Source organism: Oreochromis niloticus, linkage group LG3 (assembly GCF_001858045.2).
Source record: "Oreochromis niloticus isolate F11D_XX linkage group LG3, O_niloticus_UMD_NMBU, whole genome shotgun sequence".
NCBI lineage: Eukaryota > Metazoa > Chordata > Actinopteri > Cichliformes > Cichlidae > Oreochromis > Oreochromis niloticus.
Window position 1 is genome coordinate 4080346 of NC_031967.2, and position 23538 is coordinate 4103883.

General features: G+C 39.9%; 1 protein-coding gene across 3 annotated transcripts in view; it reads right to left on the minus strand.

The window, feature by feature from the left end:
- adam19a (ADAM metallopeptidase domain 19a) overlaps positions 1 to 23538 on the minus strand; it is a 102806-nt gene that overhangs the window by 32883 nt on the left and 46385 nt on the right. For all 3 annotated transcript variants that reach the window (XM_005464023.4, XM_005464022.4, XM_025899330.1), the window contains 6 exons: positions 22097 to 22178; positions 11496 to 11572; positions 6537 to 6720; positions 4460 to 4525; positions 3714 to 3785; positions 3233 to 3399 (listed from right to left, as the gene is read on the minus strand). In XM_005464023.4, coding sequence (XP_005464080.1) covers positions 3233 to 3399; positions 3714 to 3785; positions 4460 to 4525; positions 6537 to 6720; positions 11496 to 11572; positions 22097 to 22178 — 648 coding nt within the window. The remainder of the gene's footprint in view (positions 1 to 3232; positions 3400 to 3713; positions 3786 to 4459; positions 4526 to 6536; positions 6721 to 11495; positions 11573 to 22096; positions 22179 to 23538) is intronic.

A 23538-nucleotide genomic window follows, 5' to 3' on the forward strand; every position in this document is an offset into this window, starting at 1 on the left:
AGAGAAAAAACACAAGAAACAGAGTGAATTATGACTTAACCTCAACCTTCTTCCTGTTCACTTTGGGGTCCACAGTGGATGCACTGAATGCAGTTGGTCTCTTGGCATGCTAAAACAGAATCAAGCTCTGACTGAATAATGAAAACAAAACAGATCCTATTGTATCAGCACATCTAATCTCAGTGTCTACATTTTTCTAATTAACATTTGTGCTGCTTCTGCTACTATTTTGAGGTTTTTGTTCTATCGGAAGCAAAATCTTTTGTGTGTTTTATAAACATTTGTTAGTTTATACATTAACCAACTGCCAGAGGCTCATCATACAATGGTGAGTGCAGAGACACATGGCACTATGCTAATTATCAGCCCATGTCGAAACATCAGGGAGGTTGAGCGCAACTGATTTAATACAATTCTCCTGTGCTTGATATTCAGTGAAACAATTACAGATCAATCCTGTTACATCGGATGCTTTCACAGTATAATGCATGGATGGGTAATTCATTTTCCCAAGTAGCCACATGAGAAAGTGGGAGTGTTACACCAAGGTTAAACCAATGTTATGATGAGGCAATGAAAAATTTAAAACAGGCATAGAAAAACTGCAATAACAAAAACAATATTTTAATCAACATTCCCAAAAAACAACTTTGCATAAAATGTGTAATTTTTTGTAAAATTTGAAAGATCTTTAATTTTATACAATCTGCTTGTAGTTTCATGACTTTATCTGCAGTTACTCTAACCTTCTTTTAATGTTCAGTGAGAGAAATCGAGTCTGCTTTGGGCTTGAACAAGTGCATGAAAGTGTCTGAAATGGAAAATGAAGCACACAAAGAAATGAATTCTTTAGGTGCTTAATGTCACACGAAGAATTAATTTCTTTTGGGTGATGTTATCATCTATGTGCTCTCTTTTTTCCTAAATCTCTTACCTACTTGCATCAATAAATCAATAGGTCAAACATCCACATTAGTTTCATTTTTGCTGTGTACAAAAAAACAAACAAAAAAACAGGAAATGACACTGGGATTTATATAGCATAAAAACATTATTGAAGTTTCTGAAAAATTCTGCATTGTCTCAGGCAGAGGTAGTTTGGTTTCCCCGATGTATAAATCAAGGCAACCCTCCTGGCACTTAACTGTGTACACTATATTACTCTGTTTAAGCAGGGGGACCCGATCCTTGGGGTGGACCAATTTTTAGCACAGCATGTTTTGGGGTTTAAAAGCCACAGAGACAGTGTTTAAAGAAAATGTGTCTCAACTGTTCCGATACTCCTGACACGTACGGGACCACTAGGGGTTTTTGCTTAGGCAGCAATTGTCCTTCTCTCCTGGATCACCTGGTGCTTTCTCTGGTGCCAAGCAACGGGGCTGTGACAGCCAGAATAGCTCAGATGTAGACCGTTTTCCCCAGTGAATGGTTATCCAATATTATTGATTTTACAATTTGAGTAACAAGTGCCAGAAACAGCACAAACACACACAGAAATGGCAGTGACAGACGGCAAGACACTTTAGAGTCGCTGTGAAAATGCTTAACAACAAAAATGTAATAATTAAATGTATTACATTCTCATAGGTGTTATTCTAAAAGTGCTGCTGAACCTGCATCTGCTCAACTTCCCTGATTTATTAGATTGAACATGGTCAGAGCTGCCATTACCTCTCCATCATGATTAAAGTTTTGCTTGTGTTTTTTAAATCTGGTCTAAAGACCCACCTTTTCGGTTTGGCTTTTAAACCCAGTCTAGAATGTTAATATTACTTGGATTTTTCCTCTTTTGATATTGATATTGACATTCTATAATTTTACTGTTTTTTTACTATGTATTTTATTTATAGTACTTATATTTTATCCTTTTTATGTTATTAATCTCTGGCTCTCTTCCACAGTATTTCTTTTATCCTGTCTTCCTTCTCTCACACCAACCAGTCACAGCAGATGACCGCTCCTCCCTGAGCCTGGTTCTACCATGAGTTTTCTTCCTGTTATAAGGGAGTTTTTCATTCCTGCTGTCGTCAAATTGCTTGCTCATAGGTGGTCATATAAGTTTAGCATTTTTCTCTGTATGCATTATTGTAGGGTCTACCCTACAATATAAAGCACCTTGAGGTGGCTGTTGTTGTGTATAAATAAAATTGAATTGAATTGAACTGAATTATGTTCAGCACTTTGGTCAGTACTCACTGTTTTTAAAGTTGTTTTATAAAACAAGACTGTAAAGCCTTGCTGAAAAGAAGAATTTCTCAAATACTCCACTTAGTCTGCTGACACTGTGACCCAGTTTCAGATAAACAAAAGATAAACATTGAAACCTAATCAGTTTCACAGCCACTCCAATTCTTGACTGATTTTACAAAAAAAGTCACACATTCTTTAAACAATAATATTTTTTTTAAACTTGTTGTCAATGAAAAAAGGTCACATTTTCTGTCATGCAAGTCCATGTAAAATACAATCACTATATATATATATATATATTTTTTCATATTATTATAATAATATGAAAAAAGTGAGCAAATGTCTATTATGTAAACCACTTGAATGCATTCATAAAATGAATTTAGCATTTATTCCGCAGACAGCAATGAAGCCAGATACTGAATTTGTATACTAAAGTCATGAAAATATGTTTTCACAGGACCTTATGCAGAGGCAGATATGTGAAAAACTGAGTACACGGGAATTTAAAGGATAAGTAACAGCCAGGTGCTGCTAATCATTTCATTAATTATTTCTGAGCAAATGTAGTCACCTCTATAGAAGCAGAATTTTTGGCAGTTTGATAGTCTGGAGCATTCAGTGGTATGTTAACACAATGCCACAATCTTCCTGAGTGACTGTAAAAAATTTCTTCACAATGATGTGAGAGCCATTCAGGAAGTGATTACTGCAAGTTACTACTTGCTACTGGTTTTACACTCTGTTAAATCATTGGGTATACTTGAAACATTCTTTTTCCCTTGACTGTAGAGTATAACTATTTTTTTAAATGAAAAACCACAGTCAGCACATCGAGTCTGTTTCCAGTTGACCACTGAAAAGGTAGCTGTGAACTGACAAGCAAAATTATTATTTTGATTCTAACAGGTATGAAAATGATTTAAAGTTCCTGCTTGAAATACAAAAATGCGTCAGACAGAGGTAAAAGGCCCGATGTAAACAACATGATTTTGTTTCCTACATGTCTAGTGTTGGCTCAGTGCTGTGGTATGTTTCTTACGTAAGCAACTGGGCATTGTCATGCTTCTTGCGTGATTTTAGCTTCTGTCTCCATTGGAGGAAGGACCAAAGGGTTGCATTTGGCTCCTCGGTGATGATGCACTGATCTCTTTCAGTCCAAACCTCCAGACCAATGAGAGGAACACGGATGTTCAGAGCCCTGTAGAACTGAACATAGACACAACAAATATTACTTTTCTACATTTCCACATTTTCTACATTTTTCCAAATGGCAAACCAAAAAAACCAAAAACAATTACTAGTCACTGTCACAATATTAAAACTACTGACAGGTGAAGTCATATTAAGTACTGTATTTGTGTGTTTTCAATCACTACGGATTTAGAACATAAAAGTTATCTCAAAGTAGATAACTAATACATGACAAGGAAATATATGTGGACGCAGCAACAATAGCTTGTCGAATCAAACTGTTTGTTCCCTGGAGAACAGGAGTGAGCAGCAGAAGCCCTCATCTTTACCTTATCCACATAATTAGCAATTTCCATTATCCTCGCCTTGGTCTTTTCATAGTCTTGATTCTGTCGTCGAAACTGCACGATTACATAAATGAATGTTAGCCATGAGGGGAAAATGTAAAACATTTTAGAAACAATTAATCCCGACTGATACCAGTTAGAGTGGGAGAGGACTTCAGTCTTCTTATTGGTAAATATATTTTATAACACTCTGCCCAACTTAGAATCTCTGAACATTGTATAAGCTACCGGATCTTAGTAAAATCTTAAAAACAACAAGCACCATGCTGATGGTGGTTTACAACTGAAAAGTGTTTTTCCTTTTAATAAACATCAAGAAGAATACTGGCGAGTGTCAGTATTTTTTAATTAATTCTGTTCCAATCTCCTTAAATGTGGCAGAAGGAGCCCAAAGTGTACTTCAACTGAGACATCGTATTTAAATACTGCAGAACAACCATTTGAAAGTTTGTCCACGTCCTGGCAATTCAACCTAAATCTATCCCCACATTAAGCAGACAAATACTTTGTGCCTAACTCCACTTACTTTTGCCTCAGTACAACTACCAGATAAGCTTAGAATTGTCCATATAAAAGAGCCCTGTTATCTTGAATTACATAATTGTTTAGTATGTGAACTGAGTGTCCATCCTGCTGTGTGAGTTTGATGTCAGCAGACAAATGTAGTAGTTTGACTGTGCACAGGAATAAGCTTGGGCATAAATAAAGCAGGTGGTGAGTCATCTTACCAATGTATTGTCCGCCACAATGTACAGTTCTATGTACTTAGTCGTACCCAAGGTATTCCTTTTAACCTGCCATTAAAGAGAATAAGGAAGGAGCAACATGTTTATAAATACAGTACGGTAAACTGATGGGCTAAAACACTCTCAAACAAAGATAGGAGATAGGGAATACATAAAATGGTAAGAGACACATGCTTGTTAGTCAATAAGAGTGGAAGAATGTGCAGAAAAGGCGTAAAAAGGCTGTCACAGACTTGACATAAAATAGTAAACATATTTAGACAGTGAACTATGGGGAAAAACACTGGATGGAGATATAAAAGCTCAGCAACACCTGTAATTAAAAAAAAAAAAAAAGCTTTACTTTGGTGACACCTTATTTGGCACTTTGGGTAGTTTTTCCTGTCACATCCACTAAAAGAGATCCTTTAAAGCAGTAAACAAAAAGAAATATTGAATGAAAAATAATGAATAATTCCATTGTATTATATTATATTATATAAAATAACAACAACAGTCAACAGTTAACCCCCTATGAGCAAGCAGTTGAAGGCTGCCAACTGCCCTGTTGGGGTTGACAGGAGGATAACAAAACTAAACATAACATACACTGTGGAAGAGAGCCAGAGATTAATAATAACAGATGAATACATGCAGAATGGTGTATGAACATAAACACGTAGTGAGTAAAAAAGGTGAGTGAAGAAAAAATACAGAGTACTTAAGAGAAATACAACAGCTTTTGTATTGAGTGTAAATTTGAAGAAAAGAAGAAAAAACCTAAACACACCTACACACACGAAAAAAGTGCTTAACCCTGTGAGGTCTAAGTTGATGGGGGGGGGTTCCACAGCAAATAAAAGCTGCCTCTCTCAGTTGAACCTTTAATTGGAGTCCTGTATTTAAGTCCTACCTCTGCTTGCTACACAGCACCTCAATGACAGCTTTAGAAATGTACAAAAAGAAAACATGGTTTGACAAGAACAAAATATTATTGAATCTAAGCAAAACTAAAATCATGTTATTTGGGAATTTTCAAATGAACTCACAATCACAGATTCACATAGATGGTGTGGAAATTGAAAGAGTTCATGGACATAAGTTTCTTGGTTTCTGGTTCATTTTTACACTGAACAAATTATGTATTAAGCAATATACAACCTTCCTGACAATATTCAAAATCTGTTTTCTAAAAGGAATGTGGGATACAATTTGAGGGAAGAATTAAATTTAAAATATCCCTGTTTTCCTTATGCGTTGTTTGATTGTGTTTTTTCTTTCTTTTCTTTGTTGTTGTATTTTAACATTTTTGAAATAAAGCATCACAAACAAACAAACTTGACTGGCCTGCAGTGAGTCCTGGCCTTAGTCCAATGAAACACCTTTGAAATAAATTAGAGCACTCCAAGTCAGACCATACTGTCTAACATCAGTGTCACACCCCTAAACCTCGTAAAAAGCTTTCCTAGAAGAACTGAAGCTGTTATAGCTGCAAAGGAAGGGCCATCGTCTTATTAGACCCTATGGATTAAGAATGAGATGTCACTCAAGTTCATTCGTGTGTGAAGGCAGATAAGTGAATACTTTTAGCAAGAGAACATAGACACCAGAGGTACCTTTAGAGAAAGTGCTTTCACACAGACATGAAACCTACAAAACAGATTGCATGGTGGTGGCGTGGTTTAGAAATATTCGCTCACAGAAAGAAGGTTTCTGGTTCAAATCCTGTTTGAGGTGTTTCTAAGTAGAGTTTGTATTATATTTGTCCCACCTCCCTGATGGCATAATCCATACCACACAATGGGACCTCTCTGGTTTAGTGTCAGATGTGACTGAAACATTATCAGCTAACTTCTTGTCTGGGATCAGTTGGGACATATTGACCTTTGCATGTTAACAACACCAGGTAAAACGTGAAACAAGGCTACACATATCATGGTTGTGCTTTCTCCCTTTTGTGGGAGTAATTCATTATTTTTTCTCTGTTCCAGATCTATCTATCTAAACCTAATTTAATTTTGGACTTAATCAGCCCAATTTAGTTTAGAAAAGGTGTACCACTGATTTCTGGAAGACTCACCCTTGAATGAAATGATGTGAGCAGATTAGAGATAAGGTTGGGATGTGTGGTGTGATGCGTGTGGTAGCAGTTTCCACCCTTAATTGGCAGCTCCTTGGTACTCAACAGTGAGTGGTAGACTGGATCTACACTGCTGATTGGCTCCAGGTAGTAGGTGTCACTAGAATTCAGTGATATCAGCCCTCTGTGTAAAAGGGGAAAAAAGTGTTGCAGTTTAAATTGAAGCACAATGATAGACAAAAAATACAGACTTGTTTTGCCTCCCGTAGCAGTCTGACTGCTGAACACTCAGAGACCTGTGTGCTAAAAATGTCATCCCCAGATAACACAACTGGCAAATAGAAAGCAGGGGCAGGGATCACATTAACATGTACATTCCTGTCTTAACCAATGTCATATAGGCCCAGTTTATTTTTTCTTATCATTGTTGTGAGGAGACCATAAATAGCATTTGTATTTTCTGTTGTATACTTTCTTTGCTGTTATGGTGTTCTTGTTATGTACAAAAAAGGGTTTTTTGAAAATAGCTGATCTGCACTTTTCCAACATCTGTCAACAAATATACTTCGATAAAGTTGCTCTATATAGTGTGTAACTGTTGATATGCAGCGTTATTAAATTTATTGTTTATGCAACGGTTGATATAGCACATTTGCTTTTGAGAAAATTTTAGATGGCACTCATCATCAGAAAGGTTGCCAACCCCTGTTCTAGCCAAAAGGATTTTATTTGCCATATCTTCACAACAGCTGCTCATATCACAGCCACAGAAATAAGGATTAATAAACTAGTATGGCCTGAAGCAGAACACATTAGGATGAAGTATCTGTGGCTCTCTTCAGACCTCCCTCCAATCTTGCCATTTAGGAAAAGAAGGATATCACATCCCAGACTAAAGACTAAAGCATCCCATACTACCAGCAAACAAAAGGAGATGCATAATTGTTCTCAAGGCTAAGCTAATCTGACCTGCTACTAGCCTACTCAGTTAACTTGTGCTTGTAGCCAGGTAATGCATGCAAGAAGTGAAGCAGTTACATGTGAGTGAAACTTCCAGCCAACTCAGACATTAAAATACAGACATTTATCACTACATCCAGTCCAATAGATGGCATTACCTTGGCCTCCAGTAACACTGTGAGGAACGCTGGAGTCATTTTTGACCAGGATATGTCCTTCAGTGCACACATTATATAAATATGTAGGACTACTTTCTTTCATTTGTGCAACATCTCTAAAATTAGAAATATTCTGTCTCAGATTGATGCTAAAAACTAGTTCATGCATTTATTAGGTCTAGGCTGGACTACTGTAATTCATTATTATCAGGATGTCCTAAAAACTCCCTGAAAATCCTTCAGTTGATCCGAAATGTTGCACCAGGAGTACTGACAGGGACTAGAAAGAGCAGATTTCTCCTATACATGTCCAACTCCAGGCCTCGAGGGCCGGTGTCCTGCAGGTTTTAGATATCACCCTGGGTCAACACACCTGAATCAAATGATTAGTTCATTATCAGGCCTCTGGAGAACTTCAAGACATGTTCAGGAGGTAATTTAGCCATTTAAATCAGCTGTGTTAGATCAAGGATACATCTAAAACCTGCAGGACACTGGCCCTTGAGGCCTGGAGTTGCCCACCCCTGGTTTGAAGGGTAAATTAGGTTAGGGCTTAAAGGGCTAATGACCTTATAGCAGCAGTCCCCAACCTTTTTCGTGCCACGGACCGGTTTAACATAAAACAGTATTTTCATGGACCGCCCTTTAAGGTGTCACGGATAATTACAACAAAATAAAATGATACGACCAAGACAAAAATTGTCGTTTTTGTAAATATAATAATAAACGCGAATTCACTGTGTAATTGTGTAACTCTACTAGCAGCGTCCTCCTGAAATGCGCCAACAACATTGAGAGTAACATCCTCCTCTCTGCCCCTTAATGCTCTCTGGTTGCTATGGTAACACACAAATATTTCTTTCAAAATAAGACACACAACTACAACATGGGAAAGACCTAGGGAAACCAAGTTAACGCTAAAAATCCTGAAAACCATAAATTTCACATCCGAGCCTCAACTCTTGCGACCCGGTACCAAACAACTCACGGACCGATACCGGTCCGTGGCCCGGGGGTTGGGGACAGCTGCCTTATAGTACCAAATCACCCCATTAGGGCACTTTGCTCTCACACTGCAGGCTTACTTGTTGTTTCTAGAGTATTTAAAAGTAGAATGGGAGGGAGAGCCTTCAGTTTTCAGGTCCCTCTTCTGTGGAACCAGCTTCCAGTTTGGATTCAGGAGACAGACACTATCTCTACTTTAAGATTAGGCTTCAAACTTTCCTTTTTGCTAAAGCATATAGTTAGGGCTGGACCAGGTGACCCTGAATCCTCCCTTAGTTATTAATAGGTGTAGACTGCTGGGGGATTCCCATGATACACTGGGTGTTTCTTCTTCAGTCACCTTTCTCACTCACTATGTGTTAATAGACCTCTCTGCTTTGAATCATTGTTATTAATCTCTGTCTCTCCTCCACAGCATGTCTTTATCCTGTCTTCCTTCTCTCACCCCAACGGGTCGTCGCAGATGGCCGCCCCTCTCTAAGTTTTTCTTTCCCACTATCATTAAAGATCTTGCTCATAGGAGTCATACGACTGATGGGTTTTTCTCTGTATGAGTTATTGTAGGGTCTACCTTACAATATAAAGTACCTTGAGGTAACTGTTGTTGTGATTTGGTGCTGTATAAATAAAATAATTTGAAAAATTGAAAAATTAAAAAAATTAAATAAAATAATTAGATAGCCATTCACTGGTCCTAGAAGAAGCATTCTGTGGAAAAGTACAAATCTGTAATCTGCCTTTCATCATCTCCAGTATTAAGCAGCATAACTGCTTTAAAAGCCTCAACATAAACACTTCTCTGACAGCCTGGTGGGAATTCCTAAAAACAACTAAGTTTTCGCTTACTCCATGTAAACTAACACCCTTTTGGAACAATCCAGTTATTTATCAAAAAAGGGTATACTATTTTTTTTATCATGATATGAGAAAGGGATTAAAAAAATCTAGAACATGTTATACAAGATGGAAATTTTATTTCATTTGAAGAACTATCAAAACATAGACTCAGCAAAGGTGACATTCTTGAATATCATCAACTGAAATCCATCACAGATGAAAACTTCAATCCTGGTCAACTGAATCCAGAAATACCTACTTGGGTAACAAAATGTTTTAATATCTGTATGCCCAAACAGTGATCAAAAATGCTATAAATGTTTAAAATTTGACGAATCAATTTCCCTCCCAACCGTAAAGTGGAATGAGATCTTTCCATCAGTCCAGATTAAAACTTCTGGACACAAATATGCTTAAACACCTTTAGAATGACTAAATGCCCCAACTTACAACTTACACAATGCAATAATCTCTACAGAACACACTACACAGGACAAAGGTTGTTCCAAATGGGTCTTACACAATCGAACATATGCACCTATTGCAAAGACAACTCTGTTGAGAGCTATATGCATGCTATATGGTACTGCATGCCTGTCCAACAGTTCTTGCAGAAGATATGTGAAGTCCTAGCCACATGGTTTAGTTGCTATATCTCAACCTCACTGTGCATCTTAGGTGACACAAGTGAACTAGATATGGAAGGAAACACATCATATATACTCCTTACTTCCTTATGCATCACCAAGAAAAGCCTGATGAACTCTAAATAAAAAAATGCTCATGTGTTCAATATAGAGATTTAGTTCTTGACCACATTGGTCTGGAGAAAATGTCTACCTCTTCAAAACACCAACTGGATGAGTTTGTCTCTCTCTGGTCCCCACTGATCAATTCCATTACTTAGTGGGGGTGGTCAGCTGTAGTCTTGTTTCCCTAATTGAATTGGAGGTGGATGGTGGCGGTGTCCTTGGCTGCAGGTGACTGGCTGTCTTCCTGAGGGCTGGAGAGCTGCGGTTGCTGTTTTGCCTGTGCATCTACCTCAGTTGGTGGTGGTGGAGGACTGGGGTGGGTGCTGCTTGACGGTCTTGGGATGTGGCCCTGGGGTGCTAGTGGTGGCGGGGGCTGGCCCCCAGCTTGGTGGCTTGCCTCTACTGGGCGGCCTGGATGCTAGGCTTGGGGCCCTGGTGCCCGGGGTTGCCTGCCCTGCTCCCGTACCAGGGTGACTATTCTCTAGCAGGGATGACTGTCCAATGCTCGTTCCCTACTTCTCCTGCTGTTGTGGGTGCACGGATGTCACCGAGATGTGTGGCCTCAGGTCATCGGTACTCTTGGAAGCTGCAGATAGCGTGGTTGTCCTGGTTCTATCTCTGTCTGCCCCCAGCTTTCTGGGGGGCATCGCTGCAGCTTCTCACACTATAGGAATATTGTAGATTTATGTATCTCTTTATTTTTTTTGTGTGCTCTACATTTGTTTTGTTTTGCTTTTTCTGTCTCTTACAGGTGCAGCAATAGGCGATACATTGTGCATTCCTATTTGTGGAATACATGATTTATTTTATAATTGTATCATCAGATCTATACCCATAAGTTCTAGACACAGATGAAAAGAAGAGCTGAACTGTCAGCTGATCCTAACCAGGTGGTGAGTTGGATGAGGTGGCGGATAGTATGCCAGCACGCCTAAAAGTGGAGGCTATCCCCACTGTTATGTTTTCCCCTGTTTATGTCAGTACACTAAGCAGGAGTTATACAGAGCCAGACACATACACACGTTAGCTGTTTACATTCAGTCTTCTTCTTTTTATTCATTATACCTCAGGAAGACACACACACATGATGTGGTGCCCACTACTGGCGATAGCTTGTATAACACATACATAACACCTGCGACGTGGCACCAGATAAGTGTAAAAAAGATAGTTTAATGTTTGTTTATGTTCACCTAATAACACTTGATACAGTGTAACAACAATGAATCATGAGGTAGGAACTGTACCTGAATCCTGAGCATGTGCGGAGTGCAACCCAGGAATCTGGATGTTTTCTTACATGGCCATGGTAGAAGCAATGATCCTGAAAGAGAAAAGATTTAGAAACGTTAACTCCATCTTTCATTAGCAAAAAAGCTCTACAAAAATACAATATTCTTTCTTTGGTGTGATGGATTGGCTTGTTGGAGTTTAGATTACTTTTGTTAGAGAGACTTCTGGATGTTATTCAGGATGTCACCATAGACAAAGATGAACAGCTCCTCCTTTGACTTGGTTGCATTCAGCTGAGCTATATGACAATAATATAAAGAACAATATAGAGGAAGTAGAATGCTTCATTTTTTTGGAAATGCATTGGTCCCTAGACTAATATGGACAGAGCCTAAGAAGTCTAGTTAAGAACAACGGGAAAGTAATTTATGCCGTGGTCATTTGGCAGTATCATGGCTCTGGGTCTGTGACCTAGTGTTTATTTGCTTGGACCTTTTAAGTCTTTACTGTTTTGAGTTTTGAGAAGTCATTTATGCTTGTAGTTTCTATAAATATCATTTGTTTTCCTTGTGGTTATGATTTTTCCTGATTCCCATATTGTTCTAGTTCTGTATTGTTCTGTATGATTGATTTTAGGTTTGTTAGTTTCCTTTAACGCAAAAAATTTGCAACCTCGCCCATTCCTGTCCTGTATATGGACATATTACCGGTACGGTTCAGGGTATCTTTCATCAGCTTCGATCCTCACCACTGCCAGCCAGCTCCTGTCCGCAGCCATCCTTCTTTCTGTCTGTTCAGGAAGGCAGGTCTCACAGCAGTGGATTAATGAGCTTCAGCCTAAGAGTAACAATCCCACACCTGAGCAAGTGTTTGCTCCCATTCTCGTAAAAAACTGTTCTTGTGACGCCACAGTTTTCCCCGGTGTTTTCCATCAGCCGGAACAATTTTCCCTCTGGTTATGTCTGGTTTATGTTGATCTCCCTTTAATGTGTTCAATACTTTTTCTCTGTCATTTCCTTCTGTTACACATTTTTACGGATATCTATGGTTTTGTATTGTTTTTTGGAAAGATATATACAAGACAATTGAAATAAACACACACACAAACACACACTCTTAAATAAATACATATTGATTTATATATGTCCACAAAAATTACAGGAAGTCCTTGTCTGACTTGGACATAATTGAGATTTGGCAAGTTGGAGGGGAGTGTTTTATTAATTTACATTAAAGAAACAACTCGGATCCAGATCATGCAAAACATTTCCTGTATTTCCTGCATCTTTTCAACAATTCAAATCATGTAACGAGGAAGTCACGTCAACCAGGGCCTCGTTTGCCTTTACTCATTTGATATTCTGAAGAATAACACAGGCTTTATTTGGACACGCCCCTTTGCTTGACACAGGCCTGGGGCTCCAGCATTACAATCACTAACTAACAGAGACCAAGCCTGTATCATTTTCCAGGTGATTCTGTAAAACTATTGAACTTTTAAGTTGGTGTCCTGCATGTGAGTCCTATCCACCTGTGAGGTTATGCCAGAACGATCTAGAAATGGATTCTCGACTCAGGAAGCTCAGCTCAGGCAGCGTGAGCCTTGCCAAATCTCTGGAGACCAGGGCGCAATCATTCAACAACTCGATTAACCCAAAGGTATGATGAGATCTTCTGGATTTGTATCACAAGATAACTCACCACCTCCCATTTCTCAGACACACCACCAGTGGAATCTCAGTCACCGCAATCCTCAGATGCCTACGAAGAAACTATTACCAACCCTCAAACTTCTAGGCAGTGAGACAGAGAATAGGTGTCATGTCTGTGTGTAGGCAGGCAGGAAGAGAGGACCCAAAATGCAGGACTCATGGAGGCAGAAGTAACTCAAAATACACAGCTTTATTGCTGGTAAAAAGCAGAACAGGAAAACACTAACTAAACTGGGGGAACAGAATAACTAGGCAGGCTGGCGAACAGAACACACAGGGAGCGAGGGCAGAAGACATTAACGACACAACACTGACACAAAGACACACTGGGCTTAAATACACTGAGGGAGCCATCAAGGAATTAGAGACAGAAGGGGAACACAGCTGGGAGGAATAAGACCTAACGAGACATGGAGAGCAAAGCTGGAACACTGACGTCAGACAGGAACATGAACCTTCAAAGTAAAACAGGAAACAAAACACACTTAACTAAGACACGGACTAGACGGAAAGAGGCAGACTTGACGCTGAACTAAACCGGCAATAATAACAAAATACAACCCGAACCTTAGTCATAATGCAGAAACATACCAGAATAACTGAAACACGGATCCATAATAAAAATCAACAAAGCACCAGAGAAACATAAAGAACAATCATTCAAAACCAAAACATAAGGAACTCAAATGCTGGGTCGATCCGACCCAGGACTGTGACAATAGGACTGGGCAATATATCGAGTTTTTAAATATATCAATATTTTTTTATACGAGATATGAGATGTGACAATATCATTTATATCGATATAATAATAATAATAATGCATTGGATTTATATAGTGCTTTTCAAGGCACCCAAAGCGCTTTACAATGACATTATTCATTCACGCTCACATTCACACACTGGTGGAGGCAAGCTACGGTTGTAGCCACAGCTGCCCTGGGGCAGACTGACAGAAGCGAGGCTGCCATATCGCGCCATCGGCCCCTCTGGCCAACACCAGTAGGCGGTAGGGTAAAGTGTCTTGCCCAAGGACACAACGACCAGGACAGAGAGGCCGGGGGTCGAACCGGCGACCTTCCGGTTACAGGTGCCCTTCCCAACCCCCTGAGCCACATAACATATAGTATATGTTACGTTATAATTATACTTGTGGAGCCACAAGTTTGCCTCTCTTTCGTCCACTTTTGTCTATACATACGTTACTCTGCCTCGCCTCTCTCCTTGACTGATCAGAACTCCCCCTCCCCCATCACTTCACCTGCAGGCAACAACAAGATGGACAAGGCAGCTATCAAAGAGGAGCTGGTCGGTAAAAAGAAAACATTTGAAAAGTACTATTTTAGTGCTGGTAGCGTTAATCTCATTAAAATGGTTAACGCTATAACTGCATTAACGCAGCATATCTCCGTTAACGAGTTACCCCAGATCGCCCCGTGTGTGGGGCTGGACGGCGTTAACGAGCCAACCGCGCTAACACGTTGACACCATGCAGCCCAACATACGGGGGCTGCACGGCCTAAAATCTTTTCATTCTCAAAAATCGACAGTGCGCCTTATGTTTGAATTCTGGTTGTGCTTACTGAAGGCGAACCGATCTTATGTGGTGCACGGCGCTCAGCAATCTGACAAAAAATGTTTTAGTACGACTTTGGTAAGCTACGAAGCTGGATGGATTGTCGGAGCATTACGGCTACCGTAGTCAGGAGCCTGGCGGAGTATTACATACTGTGCTTCAACGTAATATTACCGTATTGTGTGTGTATAAGGACCACAAAAGGTACCTGTTAAGAGACACTGTTATGAAGCGGATTTCAAAATCAAGGCTGTCAGTCACGCAGTAGAACTTGGGAACAGAGCAGCTGCGAAATCTGTCTTTGTTATTATGCTCAGCGTCTTTTAGTTTACATTTTAACTGCACAATTGTGAGCTTTTTTTATGCACAAAAACAACATTATTTTATTTTATTTATGGAGCATTATTACTTAATAAATGCTGATAATTTATTTCTGAGTAATTTTTTCATGTACATCTACGCTGTATGTTAATAAAAGTGCCTGTGTGAGATCTGGGACACAGCTTTCACTAAAAACTCTCTTTTTGCGCTTACTTTATGGCTTTATGGCATCCAGCTAAAGAATATCGAGATATGAATTTTGGGTCATATCGCCCAGTCCTAATAGAGAATAGGAGTAGATTTCTAATCCTTGTGTTTCAACAGCAAAGTTATATTTCTCATAGCATAAGAAAGGCCTTCCTGGTGGAATTACTGCAAGGAAGAGCTTTAAGGTGGGCCAAGAAGTGTTAAAAACTAGGCCCTGCTCACACCTCTAATTCTCAAGGACCCTTGGCTTTGCACTCACAATCCTAACCTTGACTAGTTTCACATTGGCATCTCTGGTTTGAGTACATGGCAGCAGTTTTCCATCAGGACAAGCAATGAGAATCACAATACTTTATTAATCCCTAAGGAAATTATGTGGTTACAGTTGCTCCAGACAATAGCAGGAAAAGACTGAACTAAAATAAATAATACAATATATTACAAAGTTTACAAAATATAAGAAATCTCAGCGCAACGACATTCACGCCTAAGGGTGCAAGTAGTATCATTTAGCCAGGGTTGGCGTGAGGATTTAGCACGTTTAATCCTCAGAGGTGCCACAGAGTTAAGAATGTCAGCGGATGTAGTATAAAAGAGGTTAGCAAGCTCATCCGCTGATAAATCCCCATTACAGTTAGCATCAGAGAGGGGAGAGTCAAGGAAAACATCAGTGAAGTGAGCGATTGACTGGGAGTTAATCGGGTGCATCTGAGGCAAAGGACTATCACTGTTCAATTCCACATTGCTCACTACAGTATTAAACAAAACCGGGAAGTTATCTGAAATCCCAGAATCCTCAATGTCCGTGATGCAAATGTCCAGACCATAAGACAGTACCAAATCAAGTATATGACCTTTTGTGTGAGTTGGTTCACTTACCCACTGGGTGAGATTGAAGGTGTTAATAAGGGCAAGGAAATCCTTAGCTAGCGAACTGTCCTCACAGCAAACACGAATGTTAAAGTCACCAACAATTAGGATACGGTCATAATATAAAACAAGACTCCCCAGTAGATCAGCAAATTCAGGAATAAAATCCTTGACGAGTTTCGGGGGGGCGATACACCACAGCGCTGAGAATTGAGGGGACGCAGTACACTTCCAATAACTGCACCTCAAAACTGGAGTACAGAACAGGTGGCAGCTGCCGACATTGAAGTTTGTTTTTAAAAACTAAAGCTAGCCCTCCACTCCACTTCTGCCAGTGGTCCGGGGTGAGCTAATAAAAGCGTAGTCAGGTGGGAGCAGTTACGAGAAGGAAAAAAGTTCACCGGGGCGAAGCCAAGTTTCCGTCAGGAATAAGAAATCCAGCCCCGACGATACAATAGGATTGTTTAAAACGAAGGTCTTATTCGCCAGTGGCCTTGTATTTAACAAGGCCATACGGAGAGTGGTCACACTGTTACTGGTTGGAGAACGCCGCAGCAGGCGAAGATTGCTGTGATTCGCGCCTCCTCTGGAGAACCGCACCCACCACCGAGTGGGTGGAAGATCAACTGGGAGGTCCAGGTAAGCATAAGGTCCAACAGGGCGAATCCAGTGATGACATAACAGTCTGAAGTTAGCAGGAATAGATGATAGAATGTCTATAGAATAGCGATCATTTGTCGCAACATGTGAATTTAATGTGAAAATGGAGATGAAGCAAGAGAGAGAGAGTTGAAGGAGAGTGAGAGCCAGGGTATAGATTACTTTGCTCGCCCTGAACCTGCCATATTACAGGCATTCTTAGATTACCATCCACAGCAGAACACCAGCAGTACAGTTGTGATGACTTGTGCTCACAGAGCACAAGTGAAAAACAAATGGCAAGCTTTGGAGCATATAGTGAATGTGGTCAAAGTACTTGGGAAGAGGGGACTCAGCTATGGGCATGTGGAGAATGAGGCTGCACACACTTTGGGTGATAACACCATCGATCATGGTAACTTTCTGATTGTGTTATTAGGCAAGTGTGATATGTGCCTTGGAAAACATTTGAATGACCGCCCTACTCTCCAAAACAACTGTCAACTCAGTGATTGATGCACTTGGCCATCTAATTCAAGAGAGCATCGCCAGTGATGTCACAGGTTATGATCAGTGTTCAGTAATCATCAGGTATGTTACTGAGACTGTGCAGGAGACTCGTCTCCATCGTGAGGTGCGAAGAATTCACGGGGCAGTACAGTGCTCATCAAGGAGTCCTATCACAGGGTTAATCTGTGGGAGAAACAAACCCAAGAAGAGACAAGACACAGACGCTTCAGTCCAATAGGTGAGACATGATGGTGGGCCCTCCAAAAAATCTTTGTGGACATTTTGGAAAACCAGATGATGCCCTCTTCGTTGATGCAGCGCTCACGCTGGAAGATTAAAAAGAGGGAAAAAGAAAAGCCAGCTGTTCATGCCAAAGCACAAGGCTTTAAAGAGTGTCTCTTGAAGCATGAAACTGTGTTAACCGTACAGATATTTCTTAGAGTGTTTGAGCAAACAACTCCTCTGTTGAAGTACCTTCAGTCAAAGGGGATGGACATTTTCTCTGCCTATCATATGATGACAGCCACACAAGATAGCCTCCAAAGTATCACCAGGGACTTTGCAACTGTGAAGGCAGCTGCAGACACATTTGTGAAACAGACAAATCAGAAACTCGAGGAGAGGGAGGACAACACAGACATGGAAGTGAAGGCTGCACTACCTGAAAAGAGAGCCAAGAAGAGAAAAGGTTGGAGAGATGACTGAAGATGAGTTGCAAAGCAATCCTGAGAAATCATTTGAGGTCAAAGTGCACAACACCATCATGGGCACAGTTATTGAAGCAATCTGCAGACAATTTGTCACACATGGCCCTCTTTTTGCAGATTTGGCATGGTTGGATCCCAGGAAATTTAGCCAGGTCAGAACAGTTTCTCTTCCTAGCAATGCACTTCAAAACCTCAGCACGTCTCCTCAAATTTAACAGCAGGGCTACAGTAAATAACCATCGGACAGAACTGAAATGTTTTGCTGGACAGTGGGAAAGGCTTAAGACATCACATGTAGATCACTACATGCCCAGAACAGCAAAGGACAGATCTGAAGAATGGGACAAAGAAAGTGAAATTGTGACCAAAGCTGTGATTCTTGCAAAAATTGCCCACTGTGCTGCTATCAAATTCTCAGGCGGTTCAACATGCTGTCGTCTCCTTGGGCTGGCATACAAGTACCTACTGACCCGCTTCCTCACTCAGGTTGCCTGAAAGAACATTCTCTACACTCAAGTTCATTAAAAGCAGACTCCAAAGCAGCCTGTCTGCAAACAGGCTGGAGATGTTTATGCTGATGGCCACTGTAAGAAGAAAAGGACATTCTCATGTCACTGGACTATGACATGGTCATTGAGAGGGTAGCTGAGAAGAGTGACCTACTGAGAAAGCTGCTTTTGTGAGGTGAAATAAAAATGATCAAAACATTCCTAATTAAGTTAAGATTAAATTCAACTTTACTGTTATTGCCTAAAGTACAAGTCAAAGTACAGTCAGGTTTAGTATCTAACTTCACTTCAAACAAGTCAAGTGCTCAGAAAATCCTTAGAATTTGTCAATCTTAATAGGTTTTAATGCACAAGACAGATAGAATAAATATGAGATTGGGGTATTAGGCATTTCTAAACATGGTTTCTTACTGCCTTAATCTGTCATTGTTTCATTTCAGATCCTGTCAGTGATTTTTGGAAGCCTCAAGTGTTTTCATTTTAAGTAAGTACTGTATAGAATATGATTCAACCATTTTTCTAGAGTAAACACACCAGTACTGTCATTGTCAAGTGCAATTCTTTGTCACCCTTCCCTGTCTGTCCTTTCACTTCTTAAAAGTTTCCATGTGTTAAGATATGTTCAGTGTTGCTGCTGTGGAAGTGTTGAAGGTGACTTTTTATTGATGCAGTGAGTGAATAGTGATACAATTCAATCACAATCTGTATTGAATAGATAATATTTAATTTAATATTCATGTAATCTTTGTTCCTTTCTCTCCTGTTTTTCAGGGTCTAATCATACATTGTTTGTTTGTTTAAGAGGTTCTCTAGACCAGCGGTCCCCAACCTTTTTTGCGCCATGGACCGGTTTATGCCCGACAATATTTTCACGGACCGGCAATAAGGTGTCGCGGATAAATACAACAAAATAAAACTAGTGCCAGTACCGAAAAAAAGAAGATTTATTCTTAACACACGTGAAAAGACCCAGGAAAACCGAGTTAATGATAAAAACGATAACAAAATAACGCTGAAAACCGATAAAAACCCTGAAAACCATACATTTCACACCTGAGCCTCAACTCTCGCGGCCCGGTACCAAACGACTCACGGACCGGTACCGGTCCGAGGCCCGGGGGTTGGGGACCGCTGCTCTAGACCATGCAACTTTTTAAGTTCCTCTATATAAGTACTACTGTATATGATTTAGCTATTTTTGTGGAATAAAGATACCAGTACTGTGATCATCTGAGCAAGTCCATCAAATGCCATTCTTTCTCACCCTTCTCCGTGCTTTCACTTGTGTCCTGTTTTTTAGTGTCCCATCATAATTTCTTTAGAAGTACTGTATATGATGCCAGTATTTTCCCAAATTTTCTCCATACTCTACCAGTACTGTGTCAAATACCATCGAAAGGTCAACTGAGTGTTACTCTTTCTCACTTTTCTTTCTGTCTTCTTTCACTATTTTAAGGTCGCCATGGTAAAAAAAAATATTGTGCTGCCATGTTGTCACGGCTGCCGGGCGAGCCGTGTGGTGTTGGTGGAAAAAAGACACAAAATGCAGGCAAAAGACTGATGATATGAGTGACATTTATTTACAGAGTGGCAGGGTGACAAAAATGGGCAATGAAGCATGAGAAGTTACTGAAGAAAACCTAAACTTGGAAAAACTAAAGAGCAAACCTGAAATCATCACGAAATGGGGTGAAGGGCAGAAAGACGCAGACTAAGGAACAGAACACCATGAAACGCAGACGAGCCGACAAAGAGCACAGACCGACACCCATACACACACAAGGAGACCAGGTAATGACACACAGGTGGGAAGCACAGCTGATCCTAATACACAAGAGGAGGATACAAGCTGAACACAGTGACAACAGACACAGACCTTCAAAATAAAACAGGAAATCAACAACACGAACTCAGGGACACGAACAGGGCACAAGGGGAGGACACAGAAAATAACCCTAGAACTGGAAACCCTGAGAATGAAGCCTACATACTAATAGAGATAACCATGAAGAAATTTAACACCAGATTAGCTAATAATAATAAACATAATGCCAAACACAAAACGCTGGGTCAATGACCCAGCACCATGACATGTTGTTTATTGTGTGGTAAATAAATAGTTAATAAAAAAAATCTATCACTAAATCTGTCATTTATTAATTTTAATATTCACTAGAAAAATTTGCATTTCCTGCGAAAATGCTGTGTGGATGCTGTAACACTGAAGCTGTCTGCTGAAAATAGCTGAAAAAACTGAAAAGTTGCAAAAAGTGTAAAAATTTTGCAGAAGCATAAGAACTTTGCAAAAATGTAATTACTCAGCAGAACTGCAATAACTTAGAGGAAACATAATATTTGGCAGAAATACTATAATATAGCAGAACTTAGCAGTAGGGATGGGTATCGAAAACCGGTTCTTGTTGAGAACCGGTTCCCACTGTTTCAATTCCTTGGAATCGTTTGCCATTTTTGCAAACGATTCCCTTATTGATTCCAGTCGCCCCGAATGACGTCACCACGTTGCGGAGCGTCGGAGCGTACCTGGCAGGAAACACGGCGCCTAAGCGGCTCAAACGCTTAAAAGTTTGTTTATACTTTACGAGAACGGATGACAACAGGGCAACTTGCAATACTTGCAAAGTAGATATTTCATTAAGGGAGGAAACACTACTAATATGCAAAAGCATTTGCTCACAAAACACGCGATGAACTTAAATGAATGTCTTTAATTCCGCCCCGGACTCGTGAATCTCAACCCAGCAGCAGCAGCGGTAACGTTTGCACGTCATCTCCCGTTAATGCGGCAGGTAAATAATCAACTAACAGTGCATATTATGTTAGCGCGATCTGCTTTATTACAAAACCTGCCATTGTGCATTTAGGTGACCATGATGAGACAGACAGACAAGAGTCTGGCTGGCGCTCGCTGGCAGTTGTCGCTGCAGTCTACCGGTAGCGTCTCTTTTCAGGCCCGAATGTCACCGAGCAGTGACTAGTTTGTGGTCAAAACCTTGCAGCCATTTGCCACAGCAGATGGTAAGTGAATGTGTTTAATTGTAGGCAGGGACATTACTGGATATTCTTGTGTAATTGCTACAGAATAATTTATGTTATACTTTGTTATTGCTACAGAAGGTCCAACAGCTGGGAAATCGAGTTCCAAGGCATTCAGACCAAACCGTCTCTATAGCCCAAAGGCTCAATCAAGTTTAATATACTGGACCCACAGCCAAGTTCACATGTCACTTCGTTAGGAACAGAACCATTTCCTCCTCACAGTGTTTTTTCTGATGGCCAACTTTGATTTCTACTCTTGATGCCTTCTGCACAGATTATCTGTGGGCTGAGCTTGTGTTGACTCAGGAATCATTCTATGAAGACAGGAAACTGATCTGCCTGCTTTTTGGAACAATGAACTTCACAAACGGAGACCCAGGTTTAGAGCACAGAAATGGAGTTAATGTTTGAATCAGGAGATTCTTTAAGATGAGTTAGCCAGAATAGATTAATAATATAACTGAAATTTTCTTAGGCATCTACCTCTTCTTGTTTCTTTATACTTACAGTGTAATTGTGATTAGTAAGAGTCACAGGTTTCCCATCCTCTGTGTAGTATGTCTCTGTAAAATCTCGACCCAAAAGCTCACTGAGTGAGAGAGAGAGAGAGAGAGGGGAAAAGGTAAGTAATTATAAAATATATAATTTTTAAAAATCCCTTTTAAATGTAGGTGTCAGCATCAGTGGCAGACAGCAAATCAAAGACACAGACTGAGGCCAAGATCACACAGAATACTTTTTTGTTATAAACTTTTTTTCACTCTTCATGTGTGAAAATTGATAACTCTTTACATCAACAAAACAATGTGTACAAAAACAATGTGAATGAGATACTGGAATATAGCAGGGGTATTTCAGAGACCAAAGCACATAATTGTACTACAGAACATAATACAGTGACACACAAAATCTGACACACATGTAGTTAAATGAACTCGCTAATAATCCTTTGATAAGTCAAAGTTGGTGACAGATTTTTACTGAATTGACCCTATCCACACAATCTTCCTGCAGGAAGCATACTTGGAGGCAGGAATTCAATGTTTTAATTATTAAAACATTGCAAGGATTTTGGTTTGAACTAAAGATAAGGCTTTACCAAACATACCTGTATCAGCAATCACAAACTTAACATTTGAACAGCAGAAAGAATTTTCATTACAGCTGGACCATGAGAAACTTAAATACCAAAAAGAGTTGGAGATGACTAAAGAAAAAACTGAAAAGGCAAAATTTACAGAAGGTAAATAGATACCAACAGAGTCAAGTGATGGTTCTGGATTTGACATTGATAGTAATTTACAGCTGCTTCCAAAGTTTAATAATAAAGACTCAAATATATTCTTTTGTATGTTTGAGTGGCTTGTAGACTCAAGAGGTCTGATGGTGAACGTACTTCGTTACTACAGTACATTTTAACCTGTAAAGCACAAGAACAACTTTAAAATCAGAACAGTGCAAATTCTATAAAATAGTGAAGGATGTGTGTTAAAAGAAGTGTTAAAAGTATATGAACTAGTTCCAGGCAGCGAGCGAAATATTAAGCCATCAAATGAAACAGCAGTACTTGCTGACGAGGTTAAGATAAGATAAGATAAGATAAGATAAGATAAGATAAGATAAGATAAGACTGCGCCGTGCACATTGAAGAGAATGGCAACCTCAACATCGAAGTTTACCGGAAGCCCACACACACGGACCAGTACCTCCTCTTTGACTCCCATCACCCTCTGGAACACAAACTTGGAGTAATTAGGACCCTACACCACCGGGCAGAACATGTTCCCTCTAAGCCTGAGGGAAAAAAGAAGGAACACACACATGTAAAGGAAGCACTCAAAACATGTGGTTATCCTAACTGGGCGTTCATAAAGTCAGCAAAGAGTCACAGAAAAGAAGATCAGACACCAGCGAGGGAGGATAAGAAAGAGACGCAACAACGTTGTCAT